This window comes from Chrysemys picta, chromosome 6, assembly GCF_011386835.1.
Source record: "Chrysemys picta bellii isolate R12L10 chromosome 6, ASM1138683v2, whole genome shotgun sequence".
Taxonomy (NCBI): Eukaryota; Metazoa; Chordata; order Testudines; family Emydidae; genus Chrysemys; species Chrysemys picta.
Window position 1 is genome coordinate 128,140,643 of NC_088796.1, and position 26,948 is coordinate 128,167,590.

Sequence of the window (26,948 nt, forward strand, 5' to 3'; positions counted from 1 at the left end):
GTAAATGGACGTTTACCAGTGACTCTGATGGGGGCCAGGATTTTACCCTCATAGTACACGAGGATCGGCTTTGCACTATGTGTAAAAGGGCTGCACTGTGGGCATTTATACTCACTTCAAGGCCCCTATACACTGTGAGCGTGGTGAAAGGAAGCCTTCATGTAAATGAGATTCTGGCCCTGCGTCATAATGCATAAGCACAGCGGGACAGCGCTAATGATGCATGAGCAATTCTGGCATCTCCTAACTTTAACGTGCTTGACTTTGCAACCTCGATAATGTTCTTTTGAGGCAGTTTTGCTGTGTGAACCAGATTAGCTAGAGATAACATTATTCTGGGGGGAGGATCGCGAGGGGGGCTGAAGCTGGTGGTGTAATTGACACCATTCTTTCAGGATACATGTACCCAAGTAGCTGAAGCAGTAGGAGCCGCCACCCAAAACACAGGCACACGGCAAGGCTTGAGTACAAGGTGAATCATGTGACCCAGTGGGTTTCTCTGGCGACTGATGTAGCAAAGACTGGGGCTAGGGCCTTGACTGGGGGAGCTGTGTGTGAGAGAGAAGCAGCAGAAACACGCAAAGAAGCCCCAGATGCAGACAGAAGTCCTAGTAGTAGGACCCAGAGAAAAAGGCTAAGAGAGCTTTTGGGCTGAGTGCTGGCTGAAAGAGGCTTGGAACTATGAGCAAAGAAACTCTCCCCTGTTTGATTCCTGTTGGGATCCAGGAAACAGGACTTTGTACCTTGTGTATAAATAAAGAAGACTGCATCAATGAACTACCTGATTCCATTAGGAGGAGAAAATGATTATACGAAACAACCTGCTAGCCCCACCCCCCACACCCCCGAAACTGGCCAACGGCTCAGGTGAAAAGGGGTTAACATTATTCGCTTGTTAGTGAAAGCTATGGTTAAGGCTGCAACATGGCTCCAATGCTTATGTTTTGGGGTTTTTTTTTCCATTTGTTCATTGCTTTTCACCCATCTGGATGATATTTTTCCATACTTGGTTTGGAGCCAAAAAGTGTTTTTATTTTTAATGTTAGAGCAAAATCCCTCCTTCCATTATTTAGGCTGATTACGATGGAACAAACATGCATTTTCCTGTTTTGTTTTTAAAAAAAACAACAACTTTTTTTTTTTTTTTTTTTTGAGAGAGAGAGAGAGGCCTCTTCCCAAAACAGCTGAAGTTTGAAACATGAAACTTGGCCTCTGATTGATTCCCCAGTCAGGAGAAGGGCCTGTGGGGGTTGGTATTTTTTTTTTTTTTTTTAATATTTGTTTTTGAGTTAACATTTGCAAATCACAAACATAGCAGAAAATGTTACCTCGGAAGGTGTGTGCCTGCCAGCCCACAGAACAGAGCAAGGCACTGGCAGAGCTCCTGGGACAATCTGCCCCCAAGCCTTGGCAAGGCAGCAGGCCTCCCACACCACATTCAGGGGCAAGAGCCACAGGTGCACCTAGAGGCAGAGCCATTGCTCTGATCCTCAAATCCTTGCAGCACAGCAAGGCAAAGGATGCAAGGCTACACCCCGCTGGCAGGGTGGCACTGAATTCTGGTGCTACTAGAAATGAACTGGGTCTCTTTACCCTCCGAGGCAGGCCAGGAGGCACCCGTAAGGAGTGATGCACCATGCAGGCACAGCAACGTGCACTTAAAACTCAACAATATGGATTCAGTGGTTGAGCAACAGATGACCCCGTCCCCCCCCAGCCTGGACCCCTCAGACCTACAGAGCCTCATTGTCCTCAGCCCCAGTGTTATTCTCATCGGGCTCGGTAATGGGGTTCACTCACCTCTCGTGAGCGCACCCTTGACCAAGTGCACGTGCCTGCACGCCCTGTCTCCGATCGTCTCCAGAGAGGGAGCCCTGGGGCACCGCTCTGTCCCAGAGCTGGGACAGTGTCTTCACCCTCTTGGGGCTTCCTCGCTACAGCTCTCCAGCTGGGCCACTATGGTTCAGTTCCCTCTCCGGGGTGCCTCAATGTTCAGGCCACTGTCCCCCAGTGGCTAATGGGGAGTGAGGGGGACCCGGGCCTGCCCACTACTCCAGGTCTCAGCCCAGGGACCTGTAGAGAGCAGCCGTCTGCTGTGTCCCTTTAACTATGTCACACAGATTCCCTGGGCCACTTCCCCACAGCATTTTCACCCTTAGCTCAGGGCCTTGTCCTAATGGAGTCCCAGCAACCAACTCAGGGCTCCTTCCTGCTGTCCCTGGCTTGTGGCAGCTCTGCCCTATCTGGGGTTCCATAGCTCCAACAAGGAACTGAACTCTCTCTGTCCCTGCAGCTCTTCTTATACTAGGCGGTAGGGCCCTGATTGGCTGTGTCCCACACAGCCACTCTAGGCAGCTTGGAGGACCCTCTCCACTGCCCTTTTTTGGGGCGGGATGTGGCAGGGTCATGAGACCTCCAGCAGGGGGCCTCAGAGGGTCCGGTATACCCCATCACAGGATCACACACCCTGTTCCCAGGTGCTTGGGCTTTGGAGAACACCGGTGTACTGCAAGGATCTTGGTAGCTGAGAGGGGGCTTTGCTCCCAAGACTCAGCGGGGGCCTGTCCTCCCTGACTAGGGAGCGGGTTTCCAGTTCTGTCATAGATGATTGGCCCTGGCCATGACGCAGAGCTGCACTGAGGCCCCTGTGACGTGTTCCCCATTAGGGGGACGTGTGCGAATGGTGCAGTGGAGGAAAAGACTACGGGGGACTGAAAATAACTGCCCCAGCTGGAAATAATCCGTTCATGCTCCATTCAGGTCCCACCACATCAATGTCAGCGAAGGAACCTAGAGCAGGAGCCGTGCTGCATATTCAGGACTTGGTAACGTCTCTCCAGGAAAGGTGTTGAACTGCTGCGGCAGGAGAAATACTACTTTAGTACCAGTGGGGTCATGTAGGAGGAGGGATGATTACAGCTTTAAACAGTCGCTCCTCCCACTGCACGCATCCCTGCCTAGCCTCACTCATAAACACCTTCCTTGAGGACTGGATCAAGCCTGTGTCTATCCCCCTTGCAGATATACTGGGGCACAGTTCTCCCAGGGCCCTACACTCCGCTGCACCTCCAAGGGGAGCCATCTCTTAGCCCACCGCAGGAGATGTTATCTAGTGCTGTCCGCCTTGTTCAATGTATAGCTCAGCGTGACAGTGTCAAATCAACCCAGCCAAGTTCAGCGCACGTGCTGCCTGGCCCAAGGGGATGTGGGCACAGGAGCCTGGGCATTCCCTGGGGGCGGCCCTTGCACAGGTGTCTAGGGGGTTGCAAGAAGTTGCCCTGCCCTGGCACAAGCACCTGCCACAGCAGCAGTCTGTGCTCGCCGCACGCTGCAAGCCGGGGGCTGCTCACTCAATCGATTTAGCTGGCCCCCCTCTCTGCAGCAGCTGAGTGCCTCACAGTTTTCATGTATTCATCCTTGCCACACCTGGTGCTATTACCCCCATTGCACTGCTTGGAACTGAGGTGCAGAGAGACTAAGTGACATTCTCAAGGTCAAACAGGCATCCTGTGGCAGAGCAGGGAACTGAGCCTGGGTTTCCTAGGTTCTAGGCTTGTGCCCTGGCCACTGGACCATCCTCCCTCCTTGTTATCCCTGTAGGACTCCAAAAGGGAGCGGACAGATTAGATAGAGAGGCATGCCTCTCCCTTCCCCTCTACACTCAACCTTGTCCGTCCAAGCCAAGCAGCCCCAGGAGAGATTGTTCCTGGAGCAGTTATTCCACGCTGCTCAAAGGGCTATGACGTAAAAGCCACAATGGAGCTGTTCAGCTTCACTGTGCAACCTCCACAGTTCAGATTTGATTTGTCTGTGAATCCTCTCAAAGTCAACATGTTGACGGACCAGACGAGTGATATGAAAAAATATGGATCTCAGCTCCTTCTTGTGAAGGGCTGATGTGTCTGCACCGTGCTGGGAACGGGTGCGTGGTATTATAAAGCAGCTGAGCAGGCCGTTTTTGGCACAAAGGCTTCAGTTTTGCCTGTTTGCCTTCAGAGTTTGGCCAGATTAGAGTCAGGCACAGCAGAATTCCCATAACTCTCTAAAACTCTCCACTTCTTGTCACCCATCATGAGCAAATTGTGCAGCCTCACTCTCTCTCCCAGCAGTGCACTCTGGACAGGACTACGGCAAACAGACCTGCCGATGCTTCCCAAGATGTGCTGCAAAGGGCTACCAGGGAGCAGTGTCTTTAAAATAGCCATTCTGCCCAGAGAGCTCTAGAAGGGTGCAGAGGCCAAAGGAGACCTTGGAAAATCAATTCTCCGAAGGCAAAGAGAATTCACAGCGCCATAGAAGTCTTGGGGATCTACTACCGTCTCTCCTCCCACATGCATTAAATTGCCCCTGAGTGGCAGCAAATCAGATAATCCCGATAAAAGCCAATAATACCGACAATGGTACTTCTGCGGCAGACGCATGGGTCCAGCAGAATACCAGGCTGTCCAACCACCTGGGCCACCAGACGTGGGCCTGATTCTCCTTCACGCACTTCCCCTTTACTCTGCTAAGGGGGTGTAAAAGGGCCTGGGTGGAAATGAGAATGGGGCACAAGGAATTCACAAAAACAGGCGGGAAGAGGCTGTTGACAGAGTGCTCACAGGAATCGCCATCTCTGGGCCTGTTTGGTAGATGGCAGCTTGCCCCAAGTGGAAACAAGGGCAGCCCATACTGCTTGGCACGCAAGGGTCAGCCAAGAGCCGGCTGGGCATTTTAAACCTTCTTCTTCTGCGCTCGCTCAGCTGCACCTGAGACAAAGCAAATTAGGTTCGGGAGTCACCCGACCAAACCCAGATGTTGCGGCCAGGTGGAACTCCACTTGAGGTATGCCATTTCCCCTGCTGCAAATACACAGGCAGGCGCTCATCCTCCCTTGCTCTGAAGGTCTTTGTGTCCATCTGCTGCCCTGCCCACTGGAGACTTACAGAGACTATAACTCAACCATGTCGAGCTGTGAAGGGAGCGAGCCTGAGCTCTCGGCCCAAGCCAGCACTTCTGGGGTGATCCCCAGTGTCAAAGGAACTCAGCTCTCACTTCGAAGAATGGGATGCTAAACTTGTAAGCTAACTGGGGCAGGGACTGTCCTTATGTTCTGTTTGTACAGTATTTAGCACTATGCCAGCGATACTCGTGAGCCGCAAGTGGCTCTTTAATGTGTCTCCCTGCAGCACATGATGTTAAAACATTGTGTGATTTAATTATTAACCAATCTAAGCTATTAACCAATCAGGATGCCGTTACTATGTTATTAAGCAATTGTAGTTAATAAAATAAAAATACTTGGTCAATCATTTTGCTGTGAGAATTTTATATATATATATATGAAACAATGAATTCCCACTCCTGTGAGCTCTTTTGGGGAATGTTGATCGCTAATTTGGCTCCTAGACCAATGAGGTCTGAGTATCACTGCTCTATAGAGTCCTGACTCATGCTGGGGCTCTTAGGTGCTACGACACTATGTATAACAACAAACAAAAATCAGGTCTTTAGAAAATCCAGCCCCGACTGTGAGCACTTTTAAACCTTGGCTTGAATGCTCCAGCTGATAGCAACACAGCCATGAAGAAACAAAGTAGAGAAGGAGCCCAACACAAAAATGGGGATAACTTTCTTTAGAGGAAAGACTGACAATGCTGGACCGGGAATCGCTATTAAACGAGCAACGTATTGATGCAGGAGTGTCATAAATCCAAAAATCTTTCCATTAGTCTGTATATTATTTTGCTGCTCCACTCCAATGCACCTGTTCGTCGTTCAGTTGAGCCATTACGGACATGTGAGACATGCCACTGGAGAATTTCTTTCTTCCTTTTTTACTTTCTTTTTTAATTATTATTGAACCCTGGTCAATGCCAAACTGCTCAGCAGCAATTAGACCGGCAATCTCTATGAACAAAGGCGACAGACAGCAGACTGGATGGCAAACTCCACTCCAGAAACTGGGACACGAGAGAAAAATCAGGCAAAAATGACAGCAAAAGAACTTAACTCACCAAAAAAAAAATGTTGGCGCTAGACAGCTTTGTAACCGCGGCGCAGTCTTTGGACTAGGGAGCCAGAGAGGTGAGGTCTAATGGAGTCTGCTCAGCAGTTGTGCCAGTACTACACAGTAGCAATTTATTCCAGCACCTCTTTGACTGCAAATGAACAATATAACCTTAAATAAATCAACAATTGCTTATTGATTCATAGTTGGGATAATAAATTCTTTAGTTTATCAGTACCTTGTGGCCTTCCAGGGTGCATTCTTTGAACAGTTTCATTACAGATACAATCCTCTCTTCTCAACAATAAATTATTATTTTTTTAAAGGAAAAGAGAAACAAGAGGATACATGACAATTTTAAAGCAAAAGGAAAACAAACCCTATTTCTGACATATAGCTTAAAATAATATGAAGCCATCTCTCTCTGTGTTAAATGCCTAAGTATAAATAATAAAGGACATTATGGTATTTACAGTGTTACACAAGGAATTGAGAGAGCATCATTGACACGTAACTCAGAAAGACAATAAATGATGGAGGAAAACATTCAAGTATGTACAAGATGTATTTACAACAGAATATATCATTAAAATAATGATATGTGGCCATTTTCTTTGTCTGCATTTCTCTGCAGCATTTCATAGGTGCTCTTCTCCTTGGAAATCAATGTGGCTGATGGAATCTAGCCAGTATCGAAGACAGAGAACAGGCTTTGTTTATGTTTGCCAGGGGCGACTTGCCCGTTTAGCAGGCACAGATTTGCTGTTCTGAATGCACGAGTAATGGTTCATAATCCGTACAAAGATATAGTAGCTGGATGAAAACAGGAGACGATGCTTCATTGTCATGAAACCAGAGACAGGAAAGGAAGTTTTATTGTTTCCCGGGCAAAGCAAAGAGAAATGCTGGTCCTTTCACACCCAGGGAGAAATTTGGTGGGAGATGGGGGAAAACACAAATGTGAGGATAAAGGACCAGATTCTCAGCTAGTGTCAATCAGCAGCCGTGACGCTGTACTGATCTACACCAGCTGAGGATCGGGCCCCCACCATGTTTTACGCACCACTTTCCATTGTCCACCCCTGACGGGATCCTCTAATCATGCAGAATGTCCCAAAATGTAAAACTGCTCAGAATAAATACGTCCTGGTGGGGTAAATGTCATGGTCATAGAACTCAGGGTGGTTTTACAGCCACAGAGTCTTCGTTCCCCCTTGGATTGCTGTTGCACTACTGTGAGTTTTAGCAGAGGGCCGGCAAGGCTGCCAGAGGGTTGTACATTGTTAAAGGGACCCCAATAGCACAGAGAGTGCAGCAAATGGCCCCAAGCGATGACTTGGCCTGTCACCGGAAAGCATGTTTGCTCTAATGCTGAGAGCTGAGTTTCCACCCCGTCAGTTTTGCGAGGTGAGCAGCAGGTCCAGGGATTGCTCAGCACCTCTTGCAGGCTCAAGCCCGTCTCCAGGAGGCAACAGGCCGCAGCAGCGTCAGGGCTAGCCATGTTACTGGTTCGTTAACCTCGTCTCAGACTGTGCAGAGCTGGGTCCTACCATTCTCAGTACGTATTACTAATATGGCTCATGCAAGAGGCCAAATTCTGCTATGTTATGCTGGTGCAAAACCAGGGTAACTCTACTGACTTAACACAGGTTTGGTTTTTGCTGGGATTTCCAAAGGGAGCCAGCTCCCACTGACACTCATTGAGCACACGCATCTCTGAAAACCCCAGCTTAAAGCTCTCAGGGCTCGTGCTCTGTTGTGCGTCACTCCCTCTGTATGCTGGGGCAGCTCCTTTGGCTTGAGAGCTTGACAATGCAATCGGAAGAATGTAACAGATTTCCCCAGGTGTTCCACGTGCACAAGGCACAGACTTCCATTTTGTAGTGCCCTTCTGTAATCTTTGATAATACTTTCAATGTTGTAAGTAATTTACTCTGCTTTCATGTGATCACCCTCCCCCCCCCACCATTAATCTGTGAGAAGCCGCAAAGGTCACCAAGACATGGCGTGATTCAGTGGATGGGGCACTGAATGCAGACCCAGGAGATCGGGGCTCTATTCCCAGTGGTGCACCCTTGGGCAGGTCAGTTTCCCTCTCTTTCCCCTCCCACACTTTGGCTGTCTAGTCTATTTAGTAAACTCACTGGGGCAGGACTGGGTTGAATTTTCAAAAGCGCCTAAGTGACTTGGGAGAACAAGTCCCATTGACAGACAATAAGACTTTTGTTCCTAAATCACATAGGCCTCTTTGAAAACCCCAGCCACTTCTTTTTACTATCTGTTTGTACAGTTCCTAGTACAATGGGGCCCTGGTCTCTGCGGAGACTGACTGCTACAACAATAATAATGACTAACATCTGAAATGAGTGCCAGGCATTCAGAATTTACACAGGGCCCTGGTTCTGTGCAGATGCAATACAAAGACACTGGTAAGCACAGTGAAAATACAGCAATGAATACAAAAGAGGAGGGAAAACTGGGAAGGAATATGAGTCTTGGTAACACATTAAAAACTCTGCAGTCTCCCATATGCTTTTTAAATGCGCAGCGATATGCAAGTACAACTGAGCCCACTGCCTGAGCTCTCTCACTGAAAATCACCTGCCCTTGCTTTCCCTTCCATCAGAAAGATTCTCCCCTGTAATCTTGTCACTATTTCCCTACTGTCCTAAGCTCTCAGTCTGCTTGATCAGATGGCTAAGAACTCTCCTCTCACAGCAAAAGTGAAGCTGGTGCTGTCTGTTTTGATAATACAGGACTGTCGCTCCCCGCCTTCATCCAGAGTCCTGAGTAGCTTCATTTACCACAATCGGCCAGATTCTGCTTGACTGAGCTGTCCCACCCTGTTCAGCAAAGCACTTCAGCGGGTGCTTAACTTTACTCACGTCCTACTGCTGTCAATGGGACTTGAGCACATGCCACAGATAAGCATGTGCTTAGAGGTTTGCTGAATTGCGACCTTAGTTCCACTGGTGTATATCTGGCATAATTGCCTTGATAGATTCGGATTTACATCAGTGTAACTGGGATCGGAAGGAAGAGTAAATCATGGCTGAAATTTTTGTTGTCCTGGAATGGCTCCTATGTAGGATCCGTCATACTTACAGCACTGATGTTCTCCTAGTCATACTCCCAGGGGTCCATGCAGAACGCGAGCTATTTACATCAGCCCTGAGTCTGCATTGTGCCAGCTGAATGTCAAATCAAACTCAAAGGAGAGGGGGCCACCCCACTAAACTGATCAGGATTCGGTGCAAAAGAGGCAATTTGCTTCTGTCTGAAAGGGTGCAATAACTCCAGTATTGGTACCACAACTTGGCTATTACCAGTCAAAGGTTCTAATGCAATCCCTGGTCACATGCACAAATACCCATGCACATTGTGGGGCTAATCAACGCAGCGTGTTTGTCTACAGAAATGGGCTTTTCATAGAACTATTAAAAAAAAAATCAGGTCACCAGATATGAACTCAATGCGTCTTCTGCTCTGGCTTTCCCACCAGGATTCCTTTTAACTATTCAGCAAATTGATTTGGCTGCAAGTCATTTCTATGGACAAGTATGACTCTCCTACTAAGAGCAGCTCCAACAAGTCACAGAATAGTTATGGTTACAGGTTTGCTGGGGGGGGTTTCTCACCGTGTCCCTTTGAAAACAAAGAATAACTGTCTATTAAAAATCAACATTAAAATACAGGTAAAAATGGCTACACTTTTATTAGTGGGTTTTTTTTCCACCTAGTTCTTCTCCTTGTCTGGTTACAGATACCTGGTGTGTTTTTCCCAGTAACTTAAGCTAATAGAAATCTTGTTCTTTTGTAAACTACCGGGGTCACAGCCTCTGCTACTCTGAGCCCATTTCCTAAGGGATAACTAGGACAATTAATATCTGGAAAAAAATGTAATGACAGTTCCCAGTGAGTACAAGCTGATTTCTGATTAATAATATATTCAGTTTAAAATCACAGTATTACTCTCTTTCTAATATGTAACATTATTTAATGCAATTTTTGTTATCCTGCTGTCATTAATAGTAGCATGCTTTTGATGTACTATTATTCCAGTGCCCAATGAAGCAAACCTTTTGGCTGGCAGAGAGCAGACACAACTCATTTCAGATACGGAAAGCAAATAAAACCTCTTATAGAAGAAAACAGTCTTGTTTTGTTGGTGAGTATGTCATTACAGGGTATTTTGATTGGGGGGGCAGTCTACTACAAGCAAACATAGGGACTTTTGCAATTCTTGCAAATCATACGTCCAGTTACCATGACGCAATGCACAAAAAAGCCAGGAGAACTGAAGGTCGGAAGATTCTGCAAAATACCGTGGAACAGCAATTACTGTAACAGTACAAAACTTGCTCTCAACATAACATAACATAAAGGCACCATTGATATCTTTCTCATTTTTGAAATACTGTAAAAAATTGCTACATATGGCACATAACACATTTGTACATACATATATTTAATTTATAAAAGTTTTTTTCCCCCTCCTGTTTTCTATTAGTGGAATTTGCTAAAATAAAATAAATTGTTTAATTTAAAGGTGGAATACTTCATTATATAAAATAAAGTTTTACATGTGAATCTATGCGTTTTGTTTATGTTTTATACAGCAATAGGGTCTTGATTAGCTATTACACTGGACAACCTTGCTTGTAATTCTTCCTGTGTGGAGAACCGGCTAGTTGGGTTAGTCCTGCTGTCAGCCAGTCGGTATGCAGCGGCTGGCTCTAGGCTGGTTGCCATGGGGTTCTGTATGCTCAGGAAAGGTGTATCCTCACCTATTCTTTCGTCTTCTGTTTCACTCTCAGAGCTACTGCTCTCAGAGCTTGTGTCGGTGTTCACTTCTGATCTGTTGGAAATGTGGCCATTGGGCTTTGTTCTTTTTGCCCTCCGGCTGTTGACTAGTTTCTTTGGAGGCTCCCGTGCTGGCTCATACTCTTGTGTGGTCTCATATTCCTCGTCCTCTACTATCCTCAGAGGACTAGGTGGCGGACTGTTGCTCTCATGGGCGGGGTTGTGGTGGAAGGAATTGAACTGCTGAATGTGATGGTCATACTTCTCCCGTAACCGAGGTGGCGTCACCAGAAGCAGAGGCCTCTCCTCTTCCATAAAGGGACTGACCGCCACAGAAGGGACAGATACAGTTAAACTGGATACCGGTGGAGACATTTCTGAAGGGGGGGACTTTGGAGAACTTGGAGTGTGGAAATCAACAGGTGACATGCGAGCCGGTGTGGTCATAGCTGATACATACCTGAATAAGGACACATACAAAAAGGCCCCATAAAGGTGGAGAAGGAATAAACATAAGAGAAAACATTAAGAAAGGCCACCTTTGAGGAACAAATCATTGCCATATTATCCATGTCCCACATGTTTGTGATGTCACGTGCGATACCCTTGGGAATAAAGGAATTCATTTTCTAATGCATGCAATAGTCAATATGTATTTTTGCATGTGCTTGCCTTGCACCTGCGCAGTGGATGTTGCATGCATGCATGCAAGCTGTGGATTTGACATGTGCATGTAGCTGCATGCAAGGATAATCCTGGCAGTAGGGCATGCATACTGCTTTTCATTTAGGCCATCACTGAAAAATGCAGCAGCCTCTGTCAATGCTCCCATAATCAATGCACCGGACAGACAGACATTCCCAGTGTTATTAGCCACATGGGATGTTAGTCTAGAATGCTTTTGTGCTTATGGGGAAAATCGAGGGAGGAGATGAATTTGATGAAACCAGAAGTGTAGGGCTATTGGAAGAGCGGGGGAAGTATTTTCAGTTCTTTGGTGAGTCCAGTGATGGGAGTTAAGGAGCAGCAGATGAAAGAAACACAATGCAGTTGCAAGTGGTTTATAAAAACTACAGTGCTTGTTCTTCCAGGCAACATTTGCCCTGTGTCTGGGACTTGAGGGAATGAGCAGGGAAAAGAACTAAAATCAGCAGAGCTGAGGCTATCTGAAGCTTGAGCCTGCATACCTGTGGGAAAAACAGAGGGGCAGATTTTGCCACCTTTACTCACTCACTTTACAGAATTGGAACCAGAGGACTTAGGTGGACCCCTAATGTTAAAACATATCAGGCCTGGCTTTCAAAAATGATCAGGAATCTCCACTTTGTTCAGTGGAAGCATCTGGGTGCTGACCCCTGGAGAAACCATTCCACACTGTAATTCCTGTCTTATAGCACTGAGCTGGCTTTTAAATGCGTAAAATAGCGTTTTAAAATGGCAGCTGTTCCTTACGTGGAATATGATCCTTATAAGGTCTTTTTCCAGGACACACCTTCCCCCCCCCCTGCACACAATCTCCTTGCCAGTTCTATGGGGGCATGAGGAGCCAGCCCCTTGACAGAATGATCCGGCAACAGCTTCAGAAATCAAAACACAGAGCATTTCCTGTCCCCTGTGTGGAAACAAGAGCCGACACAAAGGACGCTTTGGCTCAATGTTAATGGCCCCTCTAGAGAATTTACTCAGAGTCCCTTGGTATCTTTCTGGGGAAGGTTAGCAGTTGAAGGTGATTTTTATAAATGGAGCTAAGCTTCCAGGTAGGCAGCCGTCCTTTAAAACGAAAGTCCTACTGACGTTCAAACAAGAAAGACAAAGGGCCAAATCCTCTGTCGGTGTAAATCAGTGTCCTTCCCCTGCCCTCAGGGAAGCCAGGCTAATTCACCCCAGCTGAGTAGCTGGATCAAAATGCCTGATCAAAGGCACAGTGCACAGCACGACATTTTACACTGTTTGGTTTTGCCTGTTTTCCCTTCCCCTGAACTTCACCTGCTTGAATTTCAGTTGGATCCAAATTTAAGACACACCCAAGCGGTACGTCTCGCACAAACCCACTAATACAAGTTGTAGGCCTACTGCTGATAAGCGCATTTTATTTTTAATTGGTGAATAGTTATCGGAGTCTGAAATGATCAAAATCAGTCTAAAGCCAAAATTGTCATCCAAAGCATGACTCAGTTCTGCATATTCCCCTTGATTAAACAGAGCAGGTTAATTGGAAAGAGGGGAAATGGGGTTAGACGCTCAGCTGTTGTAAACTGGTGTAGCTCCACGGCTTTCAGTGGCGCTCTGCTGATTTACATCTACCCTTTGTTTCTAGGAAAAAAGTGACGGCTGTAACCATTTGTGGCAATGAATCAAGATGGCCACCGTGAGACCAGAGAGGAACGAATAGGTCTGTGTGTCAAATAACAGAATAAAATCATTCCCTCTTTTTCCTTATATTCAGGAGCTCTCTGATCTATTCAAATCTTTCTATAGCTGGTGCTCAAGGGATAGAAGCTTCTGCCCAACAACTGCTGCTGACAGGAAGTTTCACTTCATTTGGTGTAGTGAAACTGGTCCAGTGTTGTGTATTGATGCACACATAGAGACATACCTGGATGGAGCGTGATACGTTTGTGAATGGGATTATATGATGGAGTTTCCTGTCACAGCAGGGGACTGGCCTTGAAGACTCAGGAGGTCCTTTCCAGCCCTATGTCATATGTTCCCATGACACTTATACCGGTTTAAAACTGGGTGCATCTGTTTAGTGTGCGCCTGTAAATTTACCGACATAAACTAAACGGATAGAATCCAGGTTTAAACTGATATAAGAGGATCCACACACAGAGATGCAAATTGGTTTAACGAAACCAATACAAATCACTTTGTGTTGTGGCAAATGGCCAATGCTACTGTGGTGGGTCCTGTGCTTTTTCTTGGTGTGGTGGGTCAGGGTGCCGCCCCTTGCCCCTATTCCAGGGCGTTATGGGCTCTGCTAGTGTCTCGATGGGACAGAGAGAGGGGAGCGGAGAAGGGACCCAGGTCCGCTCTCCTACCCCGGGTCCCAGCCCCTTCAGCTTTGCGGGCTGCTTACTCTCTCTCTCCTTGGGTAGGGTTTCCCTCAGTCCTCTGTGCCAGAGGAGTCCCTCTGCTCTGCTTGGGCAGGGTTTCCCTTCCCCTGGTCCTCTGGCTAACAGCAATACTCCTCCAAACTCTAGTCAGCTCTCCTTCCCTCTCTCTGTCTGACTGAAGCAGGGATTTTTTTATTAGGTCTTGGGCGGGGCCTTAATTGGCTCCAGGTGCTCCAATTACCCTGTGGTAACCTTTCCCTGGTCCACAGGGAATAAGGTCTTGATCATCCTAGGGTTTATATACCTCCCATCTAAAACTCTCCTGCTGCTCCCTGGCCCTGTGTGTAGACCAGGTCTTAGGTCAGCCACAGAGATGGTTTCTACAAGCTTCTCCGGTGTGAGATGCAGGATATGTTCTACTGACTACGAGGTGGGTGCTCAGCAGGTGTAAACTGGTGTCGCTCCATGGACTTCAATGGAGCCAGGCAAGGTGCATTAGCGGAGGAGCTGGTCCTCAACCTTTATTTAGCTTTTAAAGTAAAATTAAGATGTGACTCAGGTTAACTGTAGAGATCAAAGCCTTGAAGGAATATATTCTTGTCTCATTAACTCCCTGCGCACCAAAGTCTTAGAGGAGAAGGGAATCTGCATTTTTATTTTAACAGGTTCTTTTATGGTTCCAATTCAGCTGTAATCTAGAGTCTCTCTCTCCCCCCATCTTCCAGAAATAATTTGCCATTTATTTCCTGCAGGCTGAAGATAGATGAGGCCTAATTTAACACCCAGGGTTCATGGTCACATCAACAGGGCCGGCTCCAGGCACCAGCCCACCAAGCTTGTGCTTGGGGCGGCACCTGGAGGCGGGCGGCCGCTGGGGAGAGCGGAGCCGCAGTGGGCTCGCCGCCCTCCCCTGGCGCTCTGGCCGCCGGGGAGAGCAGAGCCCCGGCTGGGCTCGCTGCCCTCCTCCCAGCTCTCTGGGCGCCGGGGAGAGCGGAGCCCCGGCCAGGCTCCCCGCCCTCCCCCCGGGGCTCCGGCCGCCAGCGGAGCCGCGGCGGGCTCGCCGCCCTCCCCCTGGCGCTCCGGCTGGTCGGGGAGAGCGGCCCGCGGCCGGGCTCGGCGCCCTCCCCTGCCGCGCTTGGGGGGGGGGTGGGGGCGGCGGGAGGCTTTTTTGCCTGGGGCGGCAAAAAAGCCAGAGCCGGCCCTGCACATCAAGCACAGGTTTGGGCCATAACTGACTGTTGATTTATTGTAAAAATGCAGCCTGTATTTCCCCCTGGAATGTTATTTGGAGGAAATACAATACTGGAGATGTGGTGCCCTCTTGTTAGAATGAAGAGCTATATACCTGAAAAGACTGCTAATGTGTCAAAATGCTGCCCAGGGTAACATAGACACTCCAGAAGGGCAGTGCAAACAACATCCTCTCTTCTCACCCAGAAGATCAAATATGCTATACTAATGATACATTTTATCTGCATGAACTTGGGAGTACAATCCATATGGCCCAAAGACGGTACAGAATACAGACCCTGATCCAGCAAAGCACTTAAGCACATGTGTGATCGGGCGGCTGCCCCTCGCTGGTATGTAAGGAGTTTAAGCCACCCTGGCGAGGCTGCACAGGGGGCAGCCAATCGGGAAAAAGCTTGCAGAGCCAGCCAATTAGGGGAAGGTTTATTGGAACAGCCAATCAGGGCCAGACTGGCCCATATAAGAAGGGGCTGCTGAGCAGAGGAGGGGCAGTCACTCCCTGGAGTTTGAGGGAGGAAGACTGTCTGCTTAGAAGGCTGGAGCACCATGGACAGAGCAGTGCTGGGCAGGGACAGCAGAGTAGGCGAAGCTCCAGGCTGACGGTTGCCAGACTGAGGCCCTGATACAAGGGCAGAGGAGGTGCTGGGGCTGTGGGGAAGCATCCCAGGGAAGGAGAGTTGGAGCAGGGGCAGTACGTGGCTGCCAGCTATAGGGTCCCTGGGTCAGCGGGCAGGCCCAGGCTCCTCCCTCTTTCCTCCACTGGCCACTTAGCGAAGTGGCCAGTACATGGACTGCAGTCTGCCACTGAGATGAGTGTCTAGAACCTGGACTGCAGACTGCCACTGAGATGAGTGTCTAGAACCTGGACTGCAGTCTGCCACTGAGATGAGTGTCTAGAACCTGGACTGCAGACTGCCACTGAGGCAGGTTGGATTGAGGTCTGTCGGTCCCCCGGAAGGGAGGAAAGAACCGACTGGAAGAGGACGATGTGGTCAGGGAGCGACGGGGGTCCTGGACGCGGAGACAGGAGTGACGACGGGCAAGACACCACCTGAGGAGGGTGCACTGGCAACCCCGAGCTAATTCCCAGGACGGCCAGCAAGAGGCACCACAGCAGTAAGTTGAACCCATCACCACATGCTTATTGAGCCCATCAATATTAACAGGACTACTCACATGATTAAAGTTAAGCATGTGCTTAAGTGCTCTGCTGGGTCAGGGCCATAGCTGGGAGTTGCCAGACGCTGCATTTCTTGAAAGCTAAATTCCAGAGTAAAATGACAGGCAGTTTTTTCACAATAATTTGACAGCTTGTCATGACACAGCATTAGCTCTGTTTTGCATTCCTACATGCGACATTCATAGAGCTCATGCCTGTTATTCAAGCTTCTCTGTCTTAACCAGCTCCTCAAGATCTGTAAGAACCAATGCAAGGTATTTGCCTTCTGCTGTCATTTGCACATGCTACGTTTTGAATCATGAAAGTGTCTCCTGCACAACTCAAGAACTTCTGTGATTATGCTTATCTGGCAGTATTTATGCTACCACAGACAGGCAGTTAACCCCCCCTGTGAATTCACAACACTCAGAGAGTTGGTCTAGGAATGTTTTGGTCTCATTTTTCTTATATCCTAACCCACAGAACTCTATGATCACACTCAGCGTTAAGTTAGGGCCATCAATGAGGGCTTAAAGGGCAGACGGGGATAACTGGTGCTACCTTAATGTATTTATAATTATTTTTAAAAGTTGCAAACACAACAAAGTATAAAGAAATGGTTTGTATTTGACAGTACGCCCCTCCCCCACTCCTTCATATGCCACTCGTCCTTTCCAATTGTAAGCTCCTGGAGGCAGGGACCCTGTCTCTGTACGTTTGTACTGTGCAGTGCCTCACCAAAGATCCTGAGTGGGGCTCTCCTGTGCTTCCATAATAACAACAAGAACGACAGCACTTCCCAGGTATTGTAAATATCCGCTCATTTTTCCCTTTTGCCTGTATCTCTCCTGTGCACATAGGCTGCTGCTATCTGTACTGACGCTCCAGTAGTGTCAGTCATCCTACCCAGTTTCAGGTCTAGTCTTGCTTTTACTTGCAAACACACCTGGGGGGGGGGATTTTCAAAAGCACTTAAGGGGTGTAGGAGCAGAAATCCCACTGAAAGACAAAGGGGCTTGTGCTCCTAAGGTACATCGGTGCTTTTGAAAAATCTCTCTCCCAGTGGATCAATCAATCCTCTTTATCTTCCTCTTTTGTCTCTGATAAACTCCATAGGCTGCCTTACTTGGATGCAGGAAGCAACCGAGAAACAGAACTAAGCAAAAGGTTCCCCTTTGAGCTCCTTTCCTAGCTTCATATGCAGTGGAAACCTCTGGCAAATGTCCGTATGTGAGCTACTGCCCAGTAGACATGAGCCAGGACCAGAGGAGGAAGGAAGGGAAGAAACGTATTTGAGAGATTAATGGGGCACTGCTCGGCACATTTATGAAGGAGGAGGAGCATTTCCTAAAGAAACAGAATTTTCTCTCTGGTCTCCAGGCACGAGGATTCACTCTGAATCTCTTCAAGCCCACCTTGCCCTGGCAGTTAGAGGGAGCAAAATGAATTTCTTGTCGTACCTTTCGCTGTGAGGCGAATCTCGGTAGGAGTCAGGGGTCTCTCTTGCATGCCTCAGGAAGCTGTTGCAATCTCGTGGACCTCCTATGCCGCTGAGGCGTCCTCTGGGTCCTGCTGGGCTCGTGTGCCTGCTGTTCTCTACAGAAGAACTCACAAGCACCGAGTGGCTTTCTGAGATAATGCTGTCCGTCTGACCGTTACTCCAACTGATGGAGGGGAGAGGGAAAAGAGAAGAGAAAGTGCTTTTATTTTAAATTCAGAACGGGAGAAAGCAAACTAACTGAAGTTTAACAATGGGAGAGTAAGGGCTACATGCAGCTCGGGATATGCCTGTCAAACTCATACCGGTTTATGGCAATTGAAGACCCTAGTTGGCATGAATTCTGCCATCCTACAAATGACAAGATGGTTTTATTTTTGTGACTATCAGCGGGTGGTTAAGTTAGGGGTGGAAAAGAGTTTTCCAGTCATTAGCAGGGCTTCTCAAACTGTGGATTGGGACCCCAGCGGGACCTGTTTTAATGGGGTCACCAGGGCTGGTGTTGGTCTTGCTGGGTACCGTGAGTGGTGGGGTTCAGGCTTTGGCTTCAGCCCGGGCGGTGGGGGTCAGGCTACAGGTCCCCTTGGGCTGGGGCAGCAGGGCTCGGTTGGGCTCAGGCTTTGGTCCTCCCTCCTGGGGTTGTGTAGTAATTTTTATCAGAAAGGGGGGGGGGGTCACACTGCAATCAAGTTTGAGAACCCAAGCCAGAACCATACTACGTGATCTCACAGTATCTCCAACAACACACAGTATCTCCCCAATTCAACAATTTGTGTATAGTAAAATTCACAGTACCAGTAATGGAACTCCACACAATCATTAGGGCTCTTGGGAAGCTCCCAGGAAGATAATTAGTTTCAGTGGCAGGATGTCAAGTACCAGACATCTTTAGATTAAAACCCCATGACCAGTGCATTTTTATGCATCTGCTCTAGGCAATGGTGGAAGAACTGACATCCAACACCCGTTTCTCCTTAGGCAGGGAGGTTTGTTTTCTCATTCTGGTACCTATGGCTGGGCGTCTGGGTGACAGTGGTGGAGTGATGCGTTGTCGAGGTGTAGTGACTTGTGGAAAACGACGTCTCTGTCTCTCTCTCAATGACGTGTTCACTGGATATTACATTTTTAGATACATACTGCTGAAGAAACAGAGGTATCTCAAGTTTACACAGGGGAACGTCCAGCACATCTGCACACACACATTTTGTTCAGATATTCATTTTGGGCCCTGGGTGAGCATTACCCCTGCAACATTCACCAGCCTTTGGTGGCTTGAAGAACAAGAAAATGGGTTTGTTCATAACCTGGTGACTACAAAACAAAAAGCATCGTGATCCACCACTTAGGCTATCCACACTAGCAAGATTAACTATCCACTTGATACATTATATGTAGAGAAACATCTCCAAAGACATGCTTCCTTAAAGTACTGTGGCTATGAGCTCTGAGTTTCTTCTGCTAAGGCTGGTATTCTAACATCTCAGCCTTCGATCCAGAGCAAGCTAGTGACTGATATCCAATGTTCTTCTGAAATGGCTGTACATGAAAATGCTCTGAATTTACTGTACATTAGAATCATTTCTTTAAAAGTTTCTAATCATTTCTTGGTGGAGAAATCCCAATTCCTGGAAACCCGGATCATTAATTTTTAGCAGCTAGCAGTTGAAAAGCCCTCAGATAAATGCAGTGGCTACCTACATTTACTAGCTGGACGTTTTCGGGCGGTGGATTGGGATGGTGGGGCCCATTGGCCATGTTCACCATGTTGTTCTGCTCAGAGCGCAGGCTCTGCCTAAGACGATCATGCAACTTTTTCCGTTGCTTCCTGTGTGTGAAAGAGGGAAATGGTTTTATTAGACAAAAGAGAGACAGCTGCACCATCCAGCACAATAGAACCACTTTATTGTCAACCCTTGCCCATTGTGGAGAGTCTCTGAGCAATTCCTAATACCAGGGTTATAAGCACTGGCAGAGCTGTGGAATGTGTGTGTGGGAGTGAAGGGAGTTGCAGAAGCCAGGGAAAGGTGGGAGAGGAGGAGATCTACTTCCAAAACTTACTCCATTTCAGAAGCAGTTCTCCTCTGAAGATCAGATTGACTAGGTTGGGAATTAGTTGGGAATTGGTCCTGCTTTGAGCAGGGGGTTGGACTAGATGACCTCCTGAGGTCCCTTCCAACCCTGATATTCTATGATTCTAGGTGACATTCTGGATCTGACAGTCCACTGACTTATATATAGCTTGGTTTCCTTCGACTGTACTGAGCTGCCATTCCTCATCACTACACAATCAAAACACAAAACACAGTGGACATGCTTCTGCCTTTGCTTGTGCATGTAAATGCAATCTGGTATCATGCAGACTGCTTATGTACTTAATAGCATGGGCTGGATGGACATGCTGGAAACGATTCATCTGTAACACATTGGTCCTATGGGTCTAGGATCCGAGTCAGCGAGCACCCATGTTACAAACAACAGCTGATGCTTTGCACTGGCGGCAGCCGCCGATCCTGTGCAAATACCACCCTGCTCAGAAGAGGAGCCACATGTATCTTGCAGTGGCTGCTCATCAGAGCCCTCCAGTCCTGTACCTCTTCTGCCAGCCTTGCAGCTAGCAACATGTTACTATGATGACTTTTCTCTAGCCCAATGTTTCATACTGCGTGTTCTGTGACAGTGCATCTACAGAATTTGCCATGGAATTTTCCCACCTACCACAGAACTGTGCTCTACAATTCAAGCTTTCATGTAAAAATATATTTAGTGTCTTTATGGTTGCAGAGGAAATCTTGAAAATATTAATGAAGTGCTAACTGATGAAGTGAGGTTGGCCAAAGTGTGCAGACACCCTGACAGCTCTGTGAACTGCCTCATTCATGTAAATGACATGTTAACTCTGAAACCTAGTGATTGTCACATTGACGTCAACACTGTTAATGGGTTCACTGCTATTTTGACAAAAACATCCAACTATTGTGTTTCTGCCACAATCTCAAAATGCCTCGGACTCCTCTTCTTAGACCACAACCTCGATGTCCCCTGCTCAGCTGCTAAACCTTCTATGAACACTTGTGTGGGCTTAAAACAAGCTGCCAGTACCAAAATCTATAGCACACCAAAGACTGAAACTGCAGTATAAAATGTATCAGGACTACAGTATTACAACTATGTTATTCAATTTCATACTTAATTTAAAAATATCCTCCGGATTTGTTTGAAGGTACTGCAGAATTTCCGCAATAGTGCTGCAGAACCCAGGGAATTGAGTGTAAAATTCAGATCCAGTTTACTGCAGAGTATATAGGGTCTTGCCTATAACATCTATAGGACCCAAAGCTGTCTTCAGAAGTGTAGATATTTTAGCAGGATAAGATACTGCAGGATATAACCATGTTATTTTCAGCCCTTTTCAGAACTCAAGGGAGGATATTCCAGGCTTGCCAAAAAAGGAAAATAAGAAGCTGAAGCATCTTCAAAGATGCTGCGCTCAAGGAAGCTTGAATGCAAAGAATGAATTACTCAACACTGTGCATTTTATAATTTTTGCATGAATTACTGGAGGCACATTTTGGTTTTTGTTATAATTTAGTGCAGTGGTTTTCAACCTTTTTGTCATTTGCGGCCCCCTAAAAAAATTTCCAACGGATGTGCAGACCCCTTTGGAAATCTTAGACATAGGGGACCACGGACCACAGGTTGAAAACCACTGATTTCCACTCCTCCTGCACCAGTGAGGCCAAGATGTAGCATAGGTTGCCTGGGTGCACTACAAATACAGCAGAGTCAGGAGATATGATTACTACACAATTCCAATGCACAAGACTTAAGGCAAGTTAGGAAACATGATTCAGGTCACATCTACGCTAGAACCTGGAACCATATTAGTGGATAGCTGTGTGGTAACTAGGATCCCTGACTCAGCTGTATTTGTAGTGTAGGTGGGTCCTAAACAGGCTTAGATTCATAATTTATGGGTCAGATTCTTAGCTGGTATAAACGGCATAGCTCCGCTAAAGTCAATGGAATTCTGCCAATTTGCACCATGTCCGAATATGTCCCTATGAGTCTATGCTATTTTTCACATTCAGTAATAATGCAAATGTGTCATTCTTCTTGCATTTAAAGGACATTAACTAAAAAGAAATTGCAAAAGAAAGCTGAGAGGAAAGAGTAATGGGAATCCTAATGTGCACATCCTTCGTTCTGCGACGTCTCTTCATTAATTTAATTGCTGTGCAGATAGAACACTTCGGAATTAAAGATTCACTGTTAGATGTCATCTTCACACTCCATCAGCAGTGTCATTTGCAAAGATGCCCACGCATTTCTAGATCTTTCTTTTTTTACGTATTCTTTTCAAACCCATGTGGGGTTTTCCTAAAGATAGGAGGGGGGAGGAGGGAGCACATCTCCCAAATGCCATATTTTGAGGGTTTAACCTATCAGACCCCTTTTCACACTCATAAAGTGCTTTAAAAATATTTCACAGGCCACTGACAGCAATTCCCAATATCTCCTGCCCCTCCTGATTATCAAGGGCTGGTTTGGATTCCAGCCTGCTTTAGGTGAATCCTAGAGAGGTACTTTAGGATGTGCATATTTAAAAAGCTGTAGGTTAGAAGCCTGATCCAAACCCCACTGGTTTCAGTGAGCTTTGGCTCAAGTCCTAGAACAGTAAATCTAATGGAACATCTGCTTTGTGCAAATGTGGTAGACGTACAATACTTTATTTTGGTGTTTGGTAGGTACAATTAGAAGAGTTTTATAAAAGCAGCAAAAGAATTTGACAGCACAAATCCTATTGACTTTCACTGAGCCTTGCTCCTACATTTTTTACATTAGCCTCATAATTTACAGAGACATTACAGAATTTAACAGCACATGTCTATATTTACAACAATGTCAAATTCAATCCTTTAGTTTTTTGGATTTCCAAGTCCCTACTGCCACTGATCTTGTTCTCAAATACTTACAAACTAGTCTGATCTTTTTACTTCTAGTTCCCAAAACCACATTATTATAAAGCTGGGGTCTGTTGTCCCATCATGATTCCCATGGGAATTATGAACATGTGACAAAAAAAGGAATGAACAGATCAGTAAAGTTAGTTTGACTCACATTCTAATTGGGAGGATTAGTTAATAAATTAATGTTTGCAAAGCCCTCTGATCTCATCCAAGGTGTGATATTAGAAATACAATTATATATAATTGTACTTCTAATATCACAATAAAATTAGTATTATACTTTCACCTGCTATTGAGTGAGATTTGTATCTGCCAGTATTTAATTCCAGTTTTGTCACTTACATTCGACTTTAGATAAACACAGATTGACTTTGCATGATGAAATCATCATGCTTACATACATGGCCATCATATAGCAATGGTGTGAATCAACAGTGCCAGCCTCTGGCAGGTTTCAATCAGGCACTGACTATCACCCCACAACTGTCCAATGGGCAGTAAGCATTCTGTTCAGCTGTGCGGGTTTGCGGTATAAAGCCCTTAGGGATAATCACAGAGATAAAAAGGAAGAGAAAAGTTTACTTGGTTTTGCAGTAGGCCACAACACACATGATGCCAACTACAAGGAGGGCAATGCAGATGCCAGTTATGGTCAAGACCCTTTTCTGGTATAGTTCCTCTGCTTCTAGAAAGGGACAAAAACAGAGAAGATTACAAGATGCAGGCTGACGATTCAAGCAGATGACAGTGGACATGCTACATACCACCACACAGGATCACACAGTAACACAAACCCATGATCACCGTGCACTTTGGGCAAAACTCTACTGCAGGTTCAGAACTTAATCTCTTAACACAGTATCAGCGGCTAGTGGGTGCAAAAAACATAACAAGTAAAATAAAAAAAGATACTTATATTGTTAACTAGAACAATATCCAAAATATGACTTTTAAAATTGACAAAATACCAGCATTTGCTGAAAATAAAAACACAATGCACTAAGGTAATAATGTGATTTGAAAATGCTTTGGATGTTTTGCTCTTGCAAAGACAGCTGGAATAAAGGTTAATTCCAAGTCCCAGATAACAAATTTAGCTTGTTTCTTCTTCTCTTATTTTGTTTTAACATTCAATGTCGCCCCTTCCCCCAACACCCCCTCCCCAAATCAAATTTATATCTCAGTGGTCTTTACAGGAGAAATTTCAGAGTATCTTTTGACATTCGTAACATGAGGTTGGCTTGAATTTGTATCACCAATGAAAATGAGACAAATGGTCAGAGGTCCCTAATAATGCTCACCAGTTGAGCCTATCTCCCCCAAAATATGGCAGTAGCAATTATTAGTGATGCACTGTATCAAAGAAACACTGTGTGATTACTTACATATCCAGATTTGTATGAAAGGAATGGTCCTAGCTAGAGAGTAGCCTTGCCCGCTGAAGCAAACCTGTTCTACTTCACTGATCTCATTCGCAGATATTTCACCACTCTAAAGAAATCATTAGCACTAGCCATGTTTGGATTGGCTCAACCTTCACATTCCGTCATCCGTCACACTTGGCGAAAGCATCAATTGTATGTTGCAGCAGGGAAATGTTATGCTTAGAACTTTCAACTGGAGACACATAGGCCCAGATCCTCATAGTCATTTAAGTGTCTAACTCCCACTGAGCGGATCTGGGCCCAACTGAGGGTTGACTCAAGACACGACGTGACTCTGGCCTGTTTCCCTCTCTTTGGGACTGAAATGGTCACCAAGGTTGGTGACCTTTTTAAAAAATTTGGCCCCGGAATTAGTCAGAATTCCCCACAGCAATCGAGAAAAGCGGCCCTAACAGTGATGTGACGCCAGTAGGAACTTGGCCTTAAACCTGGCAAAGCATCATCTTGACAGCAACGGGGAAACAGCCATAAGAGAGATTTACAAACAAAAAGAAATGCAGTGAGCCCTGGTGGAATGGATATGGGATTTGAAATCTGCTGGCCTGTTTCCTAGGGGGCAGTTCTAATTGGTGTGCCCTTGATCTGTCAGTCTGCCGCTGACCTCACAGGAGTAACCTAGGGGCATGGCAAGTCACTGCTAGGCACAGGAACTTACTGTTGACCTGACACTGACCTGCCCTCTGATCCCTTCATACAGGTGTGTGGCAATGCTGGTCTCCCTTAGTGTCTCTTTAAACCCAGGAGCTAAATGCTTCACTGACTTATGTCCCTTGCAAACCCACCAATGTCAACAGAGTTGCAGGCAGCGTGAGACAGTGAAGAACTCCCCCAGCATATCCTTTGGTTATGACATGGCTAAAGCAAAGGATTAACAACATGCTTTGGCACCCAGTGAGGGAATTTGGAAGAAATTTCCCGCCATTGGGGACTGGTTGTCCCTGAATGGGTTATACCTCTGAGTGGCCTATAGCGGTGGCTTGGTATAGTTTTAAGTTAGCTGATGGTACTGAGGCTCTCAGAAAGAAGGTGAGGGTTGTCAGAAAGGCTTTAGGAACCAACATGTGTGCGTTGGTGTCTATTTCTAGGCTCAATGTTATAGTGATTGGCAGTAGATCCATGTGGCTTTCTATGTCATATGATCTGAGTAAAGGGGGAAAGTGAGGCATCAGAGAATGTGAGATTGGATATGGGGATTGGACTTACGTCTCCATGAAGGTCCTGATTCTTCACGTTGCGAAAGGGCCAATTCAGGAGTTTTGGTTGAGAGCCTGAACTTCCTGGTAATAAAGATACATCATACTCATAACATATGGTGGGCCAGTTAGTCTACTATTTAGAAATGGAAAAGGGACTTCAGAGAATTTAGTTGACATCTAGGTAGCAATCCTAGATTTGCATTACCTACAAATAAATAATCATTTCCTGAGAACCTGTTTAAGTAATTTAAGAAATGTTGTGGTTGACTGTTGAGGCATAACCCTGTATCTGTGTATGTACTGCCCACTGCAGAATGGTAGTGGCTATGCAAGGGTGTACACAAAAGCTTCTCAGATATTGTGTGTCCTTTAAGGCCTGCCACTCTTGCAGAAACTAATTGTGTAAGGTAACCATGGAGTGCAAGCTTCAGTGTGAATGGAGGTTTTCCCAAAATGAAAAATAGTATCTTAGTTTCTATGATACAATGCACCTTATCATGAAATGAACACTTCCTGCAAGCCAACCTCATTGTAAATCAAAACACCGGTAAAGAGATCATGAACACCGTCAGACAAAATTAATAGCACTGAGTATTAACAGAGGGGAAGAAGAAGTCAGTGTGGTAAAACTAGAATGCTGCAAAATTTATTAAAGAACTCAAAATCCAAGAACAGGAAGTCAAAAGGGGGAAAAAGAAGCCCAAAACAAACATGACAGACAGGAAAAGACAGAAGATGGAATACAGGGAAAGACAAGGTTATAAGTTGAGGAGTCAACTGCAGGCCTGGCACAGCATGCTTGATACTAGAAAAAACAGAGTGAAGAAATGCTTGAAAAAAAGGTTTAAGCAGAGTCCGAAGGGATTTCTCATACAGCATAACTCCTAGCCTAGGCTAGTTAGAGGCTTCCATGAAAGTACTTATTGGTTAGCCAAGCAAATGGTGTATTGTGAGGGCACAATAAACCAACATACAGGAGAACGGTGTTAAATACAGTATATTAAATGTAAATTCAAAATGACTTGAACTGGAAGTCTGGTTTCATGTTATCAGACATTAGCATATATTTTATTCTAAATAACTCTGGAAAAGTCCTGCTCAGGGTTATATCAGTGTAAATCCTATTCACTCCAAAGGCGTCACTGAGGTTACACCAGATTGACCCTGATTTAATGGAAACTAAATTCTGCACTGTGATAGCTTTGCTAACAGTGTTAGAGACGTTTAGGCTTGTTATAGGTACATTGGTGTGTCCAGTGGTGGTCATGTGGTGTCTTGTCATGTGCAACATGTAAATGGACACGGTGGTTTGTGTGTGTTTATGAAGAGAATTTTGCGCTGACAGTCCACCGCCTCCTCATGGGTGTGGAGCACAATGCGTTGTGGGCACTACAAGACAAGTTCTACGAGCCTGATTCTGAGTGGTGTAAAAGGGCCTTAGGGTAAATGAGAACCAGGCCCAAATTTAAACGTGGAGGAGACTGAAGGACTGCAGCAGATGTGGGTCTGATGGCCAGGGCACTCACAGCAGAGCTGCTCCTTTAGTTTAGTGACAGCGTTCTTGCCTAGAGAACGAATTTCCCT

At 46.2% G+C, this 26,948-nt stretch overlaps 1 protein-coding gene across 23 annotated transcripts in view; it reads right to left on the reverse strand.

Annotated features, from left to right (window-relative positions):
• Positions 1-6,195: 6,195 nt before the first annotated feature.
• NRG1 (neuregulin 1) overlaps positions 6,196-26,948 on the reverse strand; it is a 733,358-nt gene continuing 712,605 nt past the window's right edge. For 20 of the 23 annotated variants that reach the window (XM_008172650.4, XM_008172647.4, XM_042859160.2 and 17 more), the window contains 5 exons: positions 23,306-23,408; positions 19,455-19,581; positions 18,765-18,895; positions 17,719-17,922; positions 6,196-11,252 (listed from right to left, as the gene is read on the reverse strand). In XM_008172650.4, coding sequence (XP_008170872.2) covers positions 10,601-11,252; positions 17,719-17,922; positions 18,765-18,895; positions 19,455-19,581; positions 23,306-23,408 — 1,217 coding nt within the window. In that variant the 3' untranslated portion in view covers positions 6,196-10,600. The remainder of the gene's footprint in view (positions 11,253-17,718; positions 17,923-18,764; positions 18,896-19,454; positions 19,582-23,305; positions 23,409-26,948) is intronic. The other 3 variants (XM_065549824.1, XM_065549823.1, XM_042859157.2) reach the window with 1 other exon arrangement.